At 43.6% G+C, this 17,023-nt stretch overlaps 1 protein-coding gene across 1 annotated transcript in view; it reads left to right on the top strand.

Moving 5' to 3' along the window:
* kdm2ab (lysine (K)-specific demethylase 2Ab) overlaps window positions 1-16,719 on the top strand; it is a gene marked incomplete at its 3' end in the record, with an annotated part of 126,481 nt that extends 109,762 nt beyond the window's left edge. Inside the window, exons 35-37 of the mRNA XM_084332032.1 lie at window positions 2,511-2,657; window positions 10,215-10,430; window positions 16,538-16,719. Coding sequence (XP_084188158.1) covers window positions 2,511-2,657; window positions 10,215-10,430; window positions 16,538-16,719 — 545 coding nt within the window. The remainder of the gene's footprint in view (window positions 1-2,510; window positions 2,658-10,214; window positions 10,431-16,537) is intronic.
* Between the last annotated feature and the right edge of the window lie 304 nt (window positions 16,720-17,023).

Genomic DNA, 17,023 nt, shown 5'->3' with positions numbered 1-17,023 from the left:
ACCTTGGTGTTACCATAGGGCAGGGCTATTCAACTAAATTGTTCAGGGGGCCACATTGTCAGAAACCCAAGGGGCCAGGGGCCGGACTGCCACGGCGCCTCCCCGTGCTATGAATATATGTACACTTGACACAACACGCAACCACATTTTCACAACTTTTATTTAACTACATTGCAAAAGTAGTATACTTTTCAAAAAAAGTGCTTCATTTATGTGCAACATCTCCTGCAGAAAGTGCTTCATTTATGACTGTGCAACAACTGCAACATCTCCTCTTCAACATTTCAATATAAAAATAAAATAAAAAACAAACAAGTGCATGATGTGCATCTGAACATTCTAACATCAACACTTGAACAAAAAAACACATTATAGTGCAGCTGAGCTTATGAAAAAGTGCTTCATGTCTGTGCAACAACAGCAAATCACAGCATCGTATTAGCACTTATTGTCCACTCTTAACTCTCAAACATCAGGGGGGTGGGGGGCAGACAGGCCTAGCCTACATACACACATCTAATGAGAGCGATTGCACTTCTTTGACTGGGCAATGGCAGAGAAAGAGGGTTCATAGGAAGTGAGGGCTACCCGCAAACAGTGATGCAAATGCTCATTTGTCAAGGAGGCACGTTGCTTGTTTTAATGGCATTCATGTGAGAGAAACTGGATTCACAGGTGTATGTTGAGCCAAACATTGTTAGCACAGATATTGCCAGCGTTTTTATTTTGGGGAATGTCTTGACATGAATACACTTTATCCAAAATGTTGTGGTGGATTCATTCTCAAGTGCCTGCTTCAGAGCAGATGATGCTTGCATGTCAATTATTTCAAGTTGCAGGAGACCTTCATCAATGTGAAGTGATGCAAGGAACTCTTGTCCTTTTGTGGAAATAGCAGCTACATTGGCAAATAGGTTGCTCACAAAATGCATCAATTCTCTGGACATGTCAAATTCATCAAATCGACTTGCAAAGTTTTCCCTCAATTTATCAATGAAATCTGTCATTAATTGAGTGACTTTTGGCTCAATTGTGCGTGTTAACGTTGACATGAAAAAAATAATTAAAATAAAATATTTTATTTTTATTTATTTTTTATTTTTTTTATCATCATGTAATCTTTGGCGGGCCGGTCAGAATCATCCCGCGGGCCGCCAGTTGAATAGCCCTGCCATAGGGAATGAGTCTGAGATTGCCAAAGTGCGATACCGGCCGCATCCAGCTAGACGGCGGTATCGAGCACCCTTTGAAACCTTATATCTTGGCCTGTGCAACGGTCAATAGGAATATTATTTTTGGAATACTCCCGATCACAGGTAAGCAGGGAACAAAATAAGTACCCGCCAACCGCTAATGGTGGGCAGATTTAAGGTTTGGCGAGTAACAATGAGAGGTCTGCCCGCCACCTGGCGTGTAACAAGATAGTTCATATCGATACTCTTATTTTGAAAATCCTGTGCCGGGTCTCATTTCCGCCCCAAGCGTAGCTCCAGTCATAATATCTATGGCTCCGGCAGCTAGCAACGTTCGGTTCGTATCGATACTCTTATTTTGAAAAACCCTGTGGCAACTCGACGAGTCATATCCGCCCAGTCCGTGCTATGTCTGTGTGGCGCAGGGCTACACAGCAGTGCGCCTATTTTGCGACCCGAACGGGTCAAATGCATCGAACATGCTTTACATCGTCGCCATTCCTTTATGCCCACATCGCCCGAAATTAACGTTACGTTAGCGTAAGCTAACAAGCTAATCCTGATCAGAGGCAGAGCCATAGAGAACAGCAGACAGTGTGGACTGGTGAAATGGGGGGGGGGGGCACTCTCCCTTTCTCTGTGTGTGCGTGCGTTTGGAAAGACGATGAAGTCACTAGTCAGGACTCAGGACAAGAGTATATTATAGTAAACTGAGGATTACTGTGGATGGACAGATAATGTTGATATTCAAATATAAAAAAGTTTCGAGAGTGGAAGTTTGAAGACAGACTAGACTACAATATGATGCGGGGGTAGTGCGTTGAAACTGTGTTTCATGCATTCATGATGAAACATACTACTATATAGATTTCATTTGGGAATAGTACCGTGTCCAGGCAAGAAACACCAACGCTTATAATAGAATTTACCTATAAGGCTATTACTTAGCCTTTCGGGAATTACCCCAGACCACTCTGAAATTATACTTATATTCACCATGGGATAACGCGAATATGCATGGATAAATTATCTCTTTTTTGCATCTTGACCAGAAGAAAGTCACTGTCAAATTACCATAGTATTGTATCCATAGCTATAATATAGAATATAGATTTAGCTCTACAAACAAGGTGACGCACTCCTATCTTTTAAAGCATTGGCATTGCTACAGCGGGTCCCGTCTAATAGCTGGCACTGAATGTGTTAAGCATCACCTATCGTGCAAAAACACATTAAAAATGTCTGAGCATTTGTCTGCCCTAGAATTAACTTGTGTATCTACCTACTAAAACAACTGAATCTGTATTTGTCTTCCAGGGCTGAAGGATCTGATGTTGTCGGGATGTTCCTGGTCCTCCATCTCATCTCTCAGTTCTCCCAGTTGCCCTCTGATCCGGTCCCTGGACCTACGGTGGGCTGATGGAGTCAAAGATGCTCAGATCAGGGACCTGATCACACCTCCAGGTGAGCCTACTTCAGCGTGAAGCAACGGTTCACTTTGTTTAAAGGTCCTGTGTCTTATAAATGGCCTTTTCCAGTGTTTAGCATTGTTTCCTAGCAATGGGGGATTATATCAATGTGCCTCTCCTGCTCTCTCTTCAGCCTCTCGCCTCTCTTGCTCTCTCTTCAGCCTCTCGCCTCTCTTGCTCTCTCTTCAGCCTCTCGCCTCTCTTGCTCTCTCTTCAGCCTCTCGCGCTCTCTCTTCAGCCTCTCGCGCCTCTTGCTCTCTCTTCAGCCTCTCTCGCCTCTTGCTCTCTCTTCAGCCTCTCTCGCTCTCTCTTTGGCCTCTCTCGCCTCTCTTGCTCTCTCTTTGGCCTCTCTTGCTCTCTCGCCTCTCTTGCTCTCTCCAGCCTCTCTCGCCTCTCTTGCTCTCTCTTCGGCCTCTCTCTTTTCAGCGTCTTGCTCTCTCTTCGGCCTGCCTCGCTCTCTCTTCGGCCTCTCTCGCCTCTCTTGCTCTCTCTTCAGCCTCTCTCCTCTCTTGCTCTCTTCAGCCTCTCTCGCCTCTCTTGCTCTCTCTTTGGCCTCTCTTGCTCTCTCTTTGGCCTCTCGCCTATCTTGCTCTCTCCAGCTTCTCTTGCTCTCTCTTCGGCCTCTCTCTTTTCAGCTTCTATCTCTCCCTTCGGCCTTTCAATCTCTTTCGCCTCTTCCTTCAGCTTCTGTCACTCTTCAGCCTCTCTCGCTCTGTCTCTTCAGCCTATCTCCTTCCACTCTCTCCCTCCCATTCTTTCCTAATTTCCCCGGTCCCCCTCATTTCTGTCTTTGCTTCCATTACTCCACTCTTCCCTCATCTCTCTTTCCTTCCCTCATCTCTTCTTCCCACGTCTCTTCTGCTCCCACTTATCTTTCCTCTCTTTTCCTACCCCTACCTCCCTTTAACCGTTCCCTCCCTTATCTTTAACCCCAACCCCCCCCTCTCTGTCTCATGAATTAAGGCGAGACAGTACCCCCAAAATCGCCTTTTTGCAATTTTTTCCAAGATATTGAGATTTTGTTATATTTTGCTTTGAATCAAATCAAATGTATTTGTAAGGCCCGACAACACACGTTAATGTCCCCATGTACACGTCTTCTTTAAACAAGTCAAGAAGAAACATAACAATAAGTCAAGAACAGAACAAGAACACCATAAGGTCCAACTAATTTAAAATAAATGAAAGAATGCAAGCACTCCCAGACATAAGGTAAGGAAAAACTCACTAAAACCTAACAATAGGGAAAAATGCTCCACAGGCAGTGTGGAGGAGAGAAACCTTAGAAGGGCCATTCAAGGGGGGATCTCCCTTCTTAGATGTCTAGTAGTGTTGCAGACTAACAGTTGGTAAGCATGCACTCAAGTGTGTAGTGAAACACCGAGTGCATGCAATAGCAACTGAACATTTTGAAAGATTAAAGATAGAGCTGATAGCGAATCTATTTGAGGCACAGAGGTGGCGCAAAGAGGGTTGCGTCCTCCCTGTCTTAATCACGGGACATGCAACACTCCGGTCATAACTCCGAGACAGCCGGAGACAGGGAGATAGGGGGCGGCGCAGAGAGGGTCACATCCTCCCGGCCTTCATCACGGAACGTCCGACACTCCGGTCAGCACTCCAGGACAGCAACTCACAGGGAGACGGGACAGGCGTTAGACAGCTTGTGTGATTTTAGTGGGCGGACATAGCAATAGATACAAGTGGTAAGCATATATGTGAATAGAGTAGATATATGAAGTAAGCATATTATGTGAATAGAATAGAAGTACTTAACCCAGCAATGAAACCGCGTTGACAGGCCAGTTGACAAGACCACGGACAGACGACGGTAAGTAGCTGATCCATGGCCTCGGTGGTGCATGTAGAGCAGTCACTGCAATCTTGGCCAAGACCCCGAGGCATCATCACCTTAGTCAGCACTAGGAGACAGGCACTCAGAGAGATGGGGGAGGGAGGGGGGGGGGGGAGGAGTTAGAGAGTTCCCATGTTTGTGGTGCTGCAAAAAAGCAGACATGAGAGAAAATAGACATCCTAACTAAAACTAGACAGATTAATCTAAAGGTCAGTCCCCGACCAGGTGAGATCAGGGTAGGTTGAAGGAGAGAGAGAAAAGATGAGTATTAAGCAGGGATTTAAAAGCTTCGACAGAGCAGGCGCCCCTGATGACGGCAGGTCATTTGTTCCACAGGTAGGGAGCGCGGTAGACAAAGGCTCTGTGGCCGGCGGATTTCTTTTTAACCCTAGGAATCGATAGAAGCCCTGCATTTTGTGAGCACGAGCGGGCGAGTATCGGGAGATGAAATCTGATAGATAGCGCGGTGCAAGCCCATTTAAAATTTTGTAGTTGAGGAGTAGCACTTTAAAGTCAGATCGGGCTTGAATAGGAAGCCAGTGTAGGGCGGACAAAACTGGTGTGATGTGATAAAATTTTCTAGTTAGTATCCGTGCAGCCGCATTTTGCACAAGTTGAAGATTTTTGATGCTTGAATTAGGTAGGCCTGAAAAAAGTGCATTACAGTAGTCCAAACGTGATGAGACAAAAGCATGAATCAGGGTTTCAGCATCAGCCAGAGTTAAAATGGGGCGAATTTTTGCGATATTACGAAGATGGAAGAATGCAATTTTGGTGATTTTTTATATGTGCATTAAATGAGAGGGAGGAATAAAAAAAAATTACCGGTACTCTGAGGTTGTCCTGAAACAGGCCTCTGTGGTTTTGGGGGGCCAACAATTAACATCTCAGTTTTATCTGCATTAAGGAGTAGAACGTTTTGCGACATCCACTTTTTGACGGCAAGCAAGCAGGCATCAAGGTTTTGTAGTTGGGAGGAATCATTTGGCTTAATGGGTATATATAATTGGGTGTCATCAGCGTAAAAATGAAAGTTTATGCCAAATTTGCATATGATATTGCCGAGGGGTAGCATGTAAATCGAAAATAGCAAAGGGCCCAGGACAGAGCCTTGTGGGACACCACATTGCACTGGGAGGGTCTCAGATGTTAAATCATTATAGACCACGCAGTGTGTTCTATCAGTTAAATAGGATTTAAACCAAGCTAGTGCGAGACCCCGAATGCCGACATGATTCTCAAGCCGACCTAGAAGAATCGAGTGATCATTAGTGTCAAAGGCTGCACTGAGATCAAGCAATAAGAGCACTTTGCTTCCTTAACTCATTTGGGGCCAACAGCAGCGGGCACTGATGGCCCTTCAACGCCAGTGCTTTATCCAATGTAGGATAGGACTTACTTGCGAGTGCTTAAAATATATCAAATATAATAGCAATTAGGGATGCACCGAATATTCGGCCACCGAAAATTATCGGCCGAAAATGGTTAAAAATGCATTTTCGGCTTTCGGCCGAAAGGGTTTTAGCACCAAAAATATATCACAGAATGTCAAAGAACAGGGTTACGTAACGTTCGTAACCTAAAGTGTTGTTGTGAAGACGTAATCAAAACGCGGCTACAGACTTTGCGCAACGTATAACGTGAGCAGCTTGGGAGCTCTTCCTGTGTTCTACAGCCTGTGATAACTAACTCCTCTTGGGAGTTGCGCTGTTTCTATGTAAACTCTGAGCAACGCATCCAATAAATTAGTTTTATTTTTTCCTCCTTTTTTCCGATTTTTCTCCCATCCCACTGTGAGTCGTTATGCCAATTCCCAACCCCCTTCCGGGTTGTTGCGCACTTTCCCCTACTGTTGGTCCGAGAGGCCGGAGACTGTTGCATGCTTTCCTCCGATGCATGTGCAGCCAGCCAGCAGCCAGCCTGGCCGTGCAAATTCTCACTGGGAGAGTGTAACGTGTGGGAGGCCGCACTACCTCTCTCCAGATCCTACCCTCGCTGAGCAGGCGCCCCGACCGAACTGCAGGGGTCGCTGTCTACAACGCCCAGGACCCACCCGCCAGCTTTCCCCACCCCCTAATACTGCCAATTGTATTAGTGTGAACGGCCAGCCAAGCTGGTGACAACGCCGGGAGCTGGATTCGAACCCAGCGTCTCCAGCGTTGGTGACGAACGCAATCTTTGCTACGCCACCTGACCGCCCTCATAAATGCGTCTTTAACGGGCTTTATATCCTTGCCATTACTATATGCCCGTCGCGGTTAAAACCTTTTAAACTAACGTTAGCGTTAAGATAGCTAACAACGCTTTCGTCCTATTTTACTCGTCATCCCCCGCTAAGAGTCACAGGAGATGTAGTAAATACAACAGTCCTTCCATAATTCCATGAATTATGACCGTAGCCACTACAGTAACATCATTAAGTCTGCTATAAGCTATTATCCCTCTTGTGTGTGTCTTTATGCAGATCTGTATGCAGTTTTAAAGCACCTTGGCTATGTTCTGAATGCACTTTGTTGTAGTTATCCTACAGAGAAAAGAAAATGCACTTGACTTTAATGCACATTTTGTTGTATGCAAAGAGAAAATGTTTAAATTGTACAATCTTTCAGCTGGAATTAATGTATGCATTCAAAAGTGCTGAATAAATGATTTATGGGCCCATAATAGTGATTATTAATATTATTTAAGTTAAGTTTTGCCATAATCATATCTTTTGCCATAATCAGGTAGCTGAAAAAAATAAAAATACATTATATATTTATATTAGAGGTGGGCATAGATTACATTTTTTAATCTAGATTAATCTATCTGCAATCCTGGAGTTAATCTAGATTAAAATGGCTCATTTGAAGTCTGCCGAAGGCATTCAAAATATGTGTGTTCTACCTAGGGATGGGTATCGTTAGGATTTTATCATAGTTACTACTCTTATCGATACTGCTTAACGGTTCGGTACTTTATTGACATTGCTTTATTATTTATAACTTTATAAATAAATATTATTTCTTCAGCAACAGCAGCAGCAATGTTCTTTTATATAACTTTAAATAAATATAATAAATAAATATTATTTCTTCAGCAACAGCAGCAACAATGTTTTAAATGTGTCTGAATTATAGACTTTTTATAATAAACAACAAATGTAAGATAAAAAAAACTATATACACTGAATGATTACCGGTAGTTGTTACCTAAAGCCCTTGGACTCCACTGTAGAGAGGGTGCAGGCCTTTGACAACAAACTGGGTCACAGCTCTTTTCACCCTATCCTCTGTCATCCTTCCTAGCTGCTAGGGTGAAGGGACTTGGCTTGGCTGGGACCGGTGGTGGAGGGAGAGGGAGGAGGCGTGGGCTGCAACATGGTGGCTTCAGCCTGACAAATAACTATCTATAAAAAGTTGTCATCTTTCAAATATATTTGTAGCTAAACAATTAGCTAAGCAATTATATTTTATTTATTAGCCTATTCGTAATAATTCGTTATTAGCCTAGCTAACTCCGTATTATCTTGGCTTACCTGCAGTGGACGTCGATGGAGATGGAACACTGCGAGCAAAGCAGTCGAAAACGGCGCATTTCTGCAGACTAATGTTATGTTTTGACAACAGATGTTTTGACAAATTGCTTGTATTGCCACCCATACTTGCAAATGTTTTATTGCACTTGTGGCAACGTGCGTTGTCGGCATCGACTTTCGTAAAGTGTACCCAGACTTTCGTTTAGTTCTCTCGGCCATGATGAGCGCAGAGCTCGGTCTGTGTCCTCCGCGCTTCAGCAGCACGGAGCCAAGTACAGACCCCGCCCTTATGAAGTACCCGTATGTGTATGTGTGAGTGAGTGAGTGTGTAGCTCGCTGCGGCTCGCTTCTCGTGCAGACCGAGAGAGGAGAGGAGACCCAACTGAGAATAGATTAACGGTGTCAATTGTGTTATCGCGCGATAACAGTCCGGCGTTAACGGCCCAGCTCTAATTTATATTAATCATTTTCGGCCATTCGGTTTTCTGCCAACTGTTTCCTATTTTCGTTATCTGTTTCGGCCAAGAATTTCCCATTCGGTGCATCCCTAATAGCAATAGATCTAAATAACACGTTGATCGTCAGTGAGTTGCTTCCAGTCAACATGCACGAAACATTTCATACATTTCCGTTTTATACCGTTATGAATATATTTCTAGAGCGTTCTGTCTAATCTCAATAAACTCCAGCAAATCGAGCTTCAATGTATTTCATTAGAAATCGTGCCATTTGTTGCTTGATTTATGAATCGTTTTCAAATAAACGCTAGATTATCGATATTATGTGTCATCATGCGCGAACAGAAGCGGGGTCTGAAATCGCTTCTCCGTACTTTGGTCGGCGCGAACCTCACACACGCGCGCTCCGATGGCGATGAAAGAAACGGATTAACCCAAGATTCATAACAAAGTCCTTACCTCACATCTGATGTAGTGCAAAAAGATTAATCCAATTCCTGATTGCCATTCCAAATATTGATCACGTTTATTGATCCAACGTTATATGTCCAAAACACATAATCCACGCTGCTCCGAGTGTCCCCAGTCCATCTGTTATAACGATACTGCATGCCCGAGAAGTAAAACCTGGACCGGACTTCTTAGATCGATGCACAGCCCCAGCCAGAGGGATTCCAATGATGTGCAATACCATCCGGGAGACGTTAGGCGGCGGTATTTGCCCTTTGCGAGCTCAGACCCATTCCCAATGATAACGTCAGGCTGGATGGATGAAAAATTAATGCATATAGCTAATATCGAAAACGGACAATTAGTTGTTTATTTTACTTCATTTTGTCTGATTCTGTCCATAGCTCACAATTACAATACAGAACTTTGAGGTTGTTTTCTGAAAAACTCGTTTTTATTAGGGATGTTCGATGTTGGCTTTTTTACCGATATTGTCCAACTCTTAATTTCTGATACCGATATCAACCGATACCGATATATGCGGGGTTCCCCCCCCCAAAAACACAACATTATGCATACTTTTCAAAATAAATAAAATAAGAATTTGTTCTTACTTGCTTGCCTGGGTAAATAAAGGTTAAATAAATATTAAAAATATATATTTTTTTTTGAAAACCGACACCGATATTTTCCAATATTACATTTTAATGCCAATATCGGCCGATAATATCTGACATCCCTAGTTTTTATGCATTTTATATACACACAAAGACACGGAACTCTATTTCCCTAGTACCTACACACACCAAACTTTCCACATTTCTTCCCATCCATATTATGCTTATTTCAGAGGGGTTTGTTGATATATCATTCATAGCCGGGTTTATATTAAATTTTATACCAAAACTAGGCGAATTTTCTTTTTCTATGACAGTAGACGGTATTTCCTGATGTATGGGCTGAGAAGAGGACATAGCCACAATCCCCTCTAAAAAAAGTTTCGTTTTGAATGTATCAACAAAATGAAACCAAGTTTTTGAATCTGGTATTATCCATGTTGGTGATGCGAGTCTTGGCGATGCATGCACATTTTTTTTTAACATTTTTATGACAGTTTCATAGTGATATCTATTCAAATATTTCTTTGCCTATTAGGGGGTACTGTCTCGCCTTAATTCATCCATTCATTATTCATAATTAGCTAAAGAAATAAAGAGGGAAAAAATAGCCTCAAAATCGGTGGAAATATTTTTTTAATGAATCTCCCTCCAGGCTGTGACAACCGCAGCCAGCTACGGACTATGCATTGCTTCCGGCTGGCGGGCCTAGACATCAGTGACTCCACCCTGCGCCTGGTGATTCGCCACATGCCCCAGCTGACACGGCTGGACCTGTCCCACTGCAGCAGCCTGACTGACAACTCCGTCAACCTGCTCACCGCTGTGGGCTCCTCCACCCGCAACACGCTCACTGAGCTCAACCTAGGAGGTGAGTGATAATATACTCTTTTGTGTCTGTTTTGTCTACCATCCATCTTGAGCGTGTTTCATTGATGAAGCACTTGATGTTACTGTAGCCCAAAGTGAAATCATATATGCCATTTGGTGGGTGCTTTCATCCAAAATGCCTTACAGTATCATGACTGGGTGGCCCCAGTGGAACTCCTAACCCCGGCTTTCACAACCTTGAGTTTATTACTCTACATCGCAGTTTGAAAACTGATTATGCAGGATGCATGTACATTAAATCATTGGACGCCACCACTTAAGTGCGCGAGAGGGCGCTAGAGCGCCACCGCTTTAATCAATGGGAGGACTGGGAGATTTGTGAGTGCTTAAAATATATCTTAAATTAGGGCGGCTACGTGGCGTAGTGGGCAAGGCGCTCGCCACGAATGACTGAGACGCTGGGCTTGCCTGTTCGAGCCCAGCGCTCCACATTGCTTTCAGTTTAGCTGGTCGTTCATACTAATACACATTGGCCGTATTAGGGGGTGGGAAACTGATGGGTGGGGATCGGGCGTTGTGGACAGCGACTCCTACAGGTCGGTTGGTGCGCCTGCGCAGTAGAATCAGGAAGTGTCGGGGGCAGCGTGAGCCTCCCACGCGTTACTCCTCGCCACTGAGAGATCGAGCTGCGCAGGTGAAAAGATGCGACTGCTGTTACCTCAAGTACCGGAGGGGACTTGTGCTATGTATGACTTAGTCCACATTGCAGCCGGCTTGTGGGAGGCAAGAAACAGCGTTCGTGACAGGGGAGGGTTGAATTGGATGATACGAAATTGGGATGGGAGAAAATATAGAAAATGGGAGAAAAAGTGGATAAAAAAAAATATATATATATCTTAAATTATGGCTATGGGTCTAATACACTCGTCGATTATCAGTGAGTTGCTTGCAGTCAACATGTACAAAATGGATTGTTTTTTCATCTGTACATTTCCGTTTTATACCGTTTTGAATACGAGTAGTTTTGGTGATTTCTAGTAATTCCAGAGAAAGATGCGATAATAGCCCTTTAGTGGAATACACAAAACACGTCGTCATTTTTTGGCTGATTATCGAATCTTCCTGAAATCAAGCCTAGCAGATCTATAGTTGAAATCAGGTTACATGGCCTGATTATTTAAACCACGCCCGCACGGCTTGGATCGTCCCAGAAAAAAACTATACCATTCCCAGTGGAGTGCAATACCAGCCGGAAGGCGTAGGGGTGGTATTTGCCCTTTTGCTAGCTCAGACCCATTCCCAACGATAATGTGCGGGAGCTTAGAGGACTGTATATAATTATCACCTTAGGGCAGTGGTTCTCAAACTGTGGTACGCGTACCACTAGTGGTACTTGGTGGTACTGCTGGTGGTACTTGAAAACATTTCCAAAAAAGCTAAACAATTTTTTTTTTTTTTTTTTGCAGTCAGGCCACTGAACTTAGAAGCAGGCCAGGCCAGTGTTTCTGGTTGTGGCAGCGAGATAGTTAGATAATCTAAGTGGGGAACAACCAGGAGATCACTGTGACAGAGAGTAATGCAGTCTAAACAGTCATAAATCTTTAATTCAACTTCAGCCCTGATCATAACCATTTATTTTTGATTTCTTGTAATGTCAGATAAAAAATGAAATACTCCCACTTTTCTGAAAAGAGTTGGTGTTAAATCTGACATTACAAAAAATCCATCAAAATATGTGTTGCTGCTAATCATTGACACATGCCTAGCCTGTAATAATCCCCCCCAGAAAAATGTACTTTGCATTTGATATATTGTAAATATTTTACTTTTTGTGTTTTTTTTAACAATAATTTGTGATGCCATCACACAAACTGGCATTTAAAGGGTAAACATTCAAAAATGTATTGAATATGGGTTTTCTTTTATTTTTTACAATAATTTGTGATGCCCATCACAAACACTGGCATTTAAAGGGTAAAAATTCAAAAATTCCTGCACCAGAATGCAGGAAATTAAGTTTTTGTAACAAAATAATTGTGTGTGTGTGTGTGTGTGTGTGTGTGAGTGTGAGAGAGAATGACGGACAATTGCTTGCTGTGAGAGAGAGAGAGAGAGAGAGAAAGATAGAGAGAATTAAGTACATTTGCTGAAATACAGTTGTTCTTAATTTTCTCACTTGCTATGTGAGAATGTTAGTTATTATGTTCTCAATGCCCCTTGCATTGTATGAGTTGTGTGGAAGCATTTGCTAGTTCTAGTGCTATCCCTTTGTACATTGTGTCTGACAAAAGTTAACAATAAATAATGGTATTAGGAATACATTTGCCTCCTGCGTGAACTGTGCATAGCTAATAGACTGTATTTTAACGCCGGTCATATGGTGGTACTTGGAGAGCCAGCTACGTTCTCAGGTGGTACTTGGTGTAAAAAGTTTGAGAACCACTGCCTTAGGGGGTGTGGTAGGATGCCTTAACTCTTAAACTAATTGTACCAAATACACAACTGAGTGAATAACTTAAAATGGAGTCACCTAAACTAGAAAGAGCGAGGAAACTGTTTGAATCATAATGCCTTTATATAAGCAAAAAAGGGGAAAAAAGATACATACAAAATATTGTTATCACGTTACACAATGCCTAATTAAATACTATTACTAAATTTAGATGGGCGCCCAAATAGTTCTATTAAAGTGTTCTGGCCAAACGTTGCCGCGGTTACCACTGTGTCAGAGGAACAATTCCCTCTGCAGGATGAGAGAGATGGAGAGAGTTAATAATCCTGGGGGTGAGAAAAGGACCCGGATGGGTTCTGTGACGAGGAGTAGTAGACCGCTGCGTGGTGATGAGGGCGGGAAGACGCTGCCCGGTCCGATAGGCGCCACCAGTCTGCTCCTGCAGACCAGATGCTCCGCTGTGGTGGATCCGAGTGTCTCGCTCCGCTCCGTGGTGCTGCACGCGCACGGCGCACGCCGACAGCTGCTGCAGACACGCTGGTCCCCTCTGTACCACAGGCTACTGCTATGGCTACTACTTAGGACTAGTTGTGTCCTTTTACAGCGTCCCTTCGACACAGACCCTATCTAAATGTTCTCTGGTCTGTGTTATATATCGACTGATATGTCCAGTATAGAGCAGCTATCGAAGCATGAGCCGAAGCTACTTTAGGTATTAGCGCCGAGCTAGCTAGCTTCGGCTAACTGGTAACGATAGATGGGGAATACTATAGTCCGCTGTAATGTGCTAATCCCAGACGTTTACTAAACATCGAATTAGCTGGGTACTAAAACTCACTCTCTCTTGGTGGTATAATGTCCGCTTGGTAAGCCACTTTACATACTTGGTCACCGTCAAACTATAACGTTAACGAGAGCAACGCTGGGTGTACGTTTCTCTAACATGTCCGGCCAAGTTCTACGTCAACAAGCTCATAGAGGAAGTGACGCACATACGAGGGAACACTACCACCTCTGGCCCACTAGATGGCAGCACCGTCATATAACCTGAGATGCCATCAATAGGCAGACAGTGTAACATTATGTGGTAAATAATAACTTAACTCCCACATATTAAACAGGTTGGTGAACTTAAAGGGGGATTATTTTAGGTCTAATTTTACCTAATTGCAGACCCTTCAGCACAGATAACATCAGGCTGGATGGATGAAAATGAATGGATATCGCTAATAAAAGAAATAACGACCAAACCCCGACTATACTCGTGATTGGCGCTCAAGCGATGGCGAGTTAACCCGACTATAATACTCGTGATTGCCGCTGAATGAGTTAAGAATATTTTAAAAGTAAACAAGGCTGTATCAAAAACCAGGAAAAGACTAGCAATGCTTAACACATTCTGCGCCATAAACGAGTTAACTCGTATTTGTGATCGTTATTTCATTTATTCGCTATATCTATTCATAATTCATAGCTGCAGCCTCTGGTATCCTCTTCAGAGCCTGCCAGGCGGAGCTATTGCATCTCATTGAAAATGGGTTGGTGTGTTTTAGGAGGCGATCTGAGCCGGGCGGGCGGGGTTTAAATACTCGGGCGAACCAGTTCTATACAACGGTGGCATCGAGCAGTAACTCCGCCCGCCCGTCATTGTGAACCGGTCGGTAGTGTGGTGCGGACCTCCACGAGCATTATTTGGAATTGCGATTAGATATTTGCATTATCTCTTTTGCATTACATCAGATACAAGGTAAGAAGATTATATATAAATTTGATAGTTGATCTGACATTTATTTCTACCGCGATCACAGCTATATGTGCACAGTGTATGGCTGTTTACAGTTGGCTGCGGTGGGGGGGGGGGGGGGGTGCCCCGCTACGACGGTCATTTCATGTATTGACGAGGAGACATACTAATGATGATCTAGCCTTGATTTCAGGATGATTAGATAATCAGATGAAAAATTACAACGTGATGACTGGATTACAGTAAACGCGTTTTCTCGCCTTTTTCCTGGAATTACTGAAAAACACCCAAACCATACTCTATTCAAAACGGTATAAAACAGAAATGTACCGATGAAAAAAACAATGTCTCTGGCATGTTGACTAGAATCAACTCACTGAGACCCGACGGCATTATTAGACACATAGATATAATATAAGATATATTTTAAGCACTCGCAAATGTCACAGACCTGGCGATGAATGGGGTATCAGCGCCCCATGGTGCTGGCGGTCAATGTGTTAAGTTAATTTCAGTTACTAAAGAGCCGCCACAGCTTACTCCTCTTTTCAGGGGGAAGAGGTCAGGTGGGGTCTCCCAATGTGAAAACGGGGTCCCAACTAATGTAAAATTCCTATTGAAGCTAAAATGATTGTAATAATATCTGATAGTTTTAGACTTTAAAGTTTTAAATTGCAGTGTCAGTTTAACCTCTTGAGCCCTAGCCATATTTTCAGAAAATTTGCCTAAAAGTACATACCAAAGTAAATGGAAGATTGCTCCACTTCTACAAGATCCATTTGCATGTCAGAAATACTGTGTCTGTTACTATGCTTGAGTAAATTGTAATGAACCAAAGGAGAATATAAATATTATTTGTCATCTTTGACGGTGAATAACACCATGCTGAGCTCATTCGGCACCTTCTTGAGATCAAGTATACTAAAAATCTAAGCAAATTAATAAGATTATTTACAGTTATATTTTGTATCCACTTTTTTCTCCTATTTTTCTCCCATCCCAATTTAGCCGTGCCAATTCTCCCCTCCCCTGTCTTGATCGTTGCTCGCATGTGCCCCCCACTGGCCGGTTGTAGGGAGGATAGAAGCCCATCGCATGTCCCCTCCGATACATGTGTAGCCAGCCAGTCGCATCTTTTCACCTGCCAGCACGGACTCATTTGGCGAGGAGTAACGTGTAGGAGGCTCACACTGCCCCCGCCATTTTCCTGTCTCTGCTGTGCAGGCACCCCAACCGACCTGAAGGAGTCGCTGTTTACAAAGTCCAGATTACCACCCATCGACTTCCCACCCGCTAACTCTGCCAATTGAGTTTGTATGACGGCCGGCCCAAGCCGGAGGCAACGCCGACAGCCGGATTCGATACCGGTGTCTCATGCGTTGGTGACGAGCGCAATGTCCACTGTGCCACCCAGCCGCCACTCATTTACAGGGTTTTTTGTAATAATAATTAATACTAATAATTCATTACATTTATATAGCGCTTTTCTAGACACTCAACGCGCTCCCCACAATGTAGGGTGGAAATTGCCTCTTTCACCACCACTGGTAGCACACAACCTTGGGCTACGCAGGCTCAATGGCTGCCATACACTGGCACCAGGCACACATCACACTAGACAATGGCTGAACGACTCGACGAAATGAGAGAAAGCAACATTACTTAATACAGACTGTATTGATCTATTTATGACGTGAAATAAATCTCGTACCCGGTCGATTGGGCTTAAGAGGTTAATATCACATTTCATCCTGCAATAGTGGTTGATATCCTGATTATGGTCGACCACCATTGTTGATTATGCATTTATTTATAGGGTGGATATTTTTTTAATTAATATCAGGGTCATGCTGCTGTACAAAGACACACAATGATCAATGAAAAACAGACATTGTTTGTTAATGCACTAATATTCTGAACTGAGTGCCCACTGTGTTCTCTTGTCCCCCAGGCTGTAGTAAGCTGACGGACACCTGTTTGAAGTACCTCCGGCGCCTCTCCTGCCTCTCCCTGCTCGATCTGCGAGGCTGCAAGGGTGTCTCCAGCAAGGCCTGCGAGTCCTTCATCTCCGAGCTGTCCGTCAACACACTCTACTGCCTATCTGAGGAAAAGCTGATCCAGAGGATATCTTAAAGCCCACCCCCCTCTGACAGCAGGGTGTTATTGAGGTGCGGGGGGGCGCATGCGATATGGCAAGGCTGTCAGTGTGATAAAGGAAAGACTTCAGAGAAGCAGCGATGCTCAGAGTATCTGTTCTCTCTACAAAGGGAGGAGGTGGCATGCAAACGGGGAGTGCTTACTCACTTACTGGTGACGGTGAGGGGGGCTGTCAGGGCTGGAGCAAGGTTTATTTTCAATGTTGTATAAATTTTGTATTATACAGTTCTTTTTCCGAGTACTGATGAAAAGAGACTCAGGAGTTTGGAGTTTGGGAGCC

This window comes from Notolepis coatsorum (assembly GCF_963971535.1).
Source record: "Notolepis coatsorum genome assembly, chromosome: 16".
NCBI lineage: Eukaryota > Metazoa > Chordata > Actinopteri > Aulopiformes > Paralepididae > Notolepis > Notolepis coatsorum.
The sequence above is the reverse complement of the archived record's forward strand: the minus strand, read 5'-3'. Positions and strand labels throughout refer to the sequence as shown.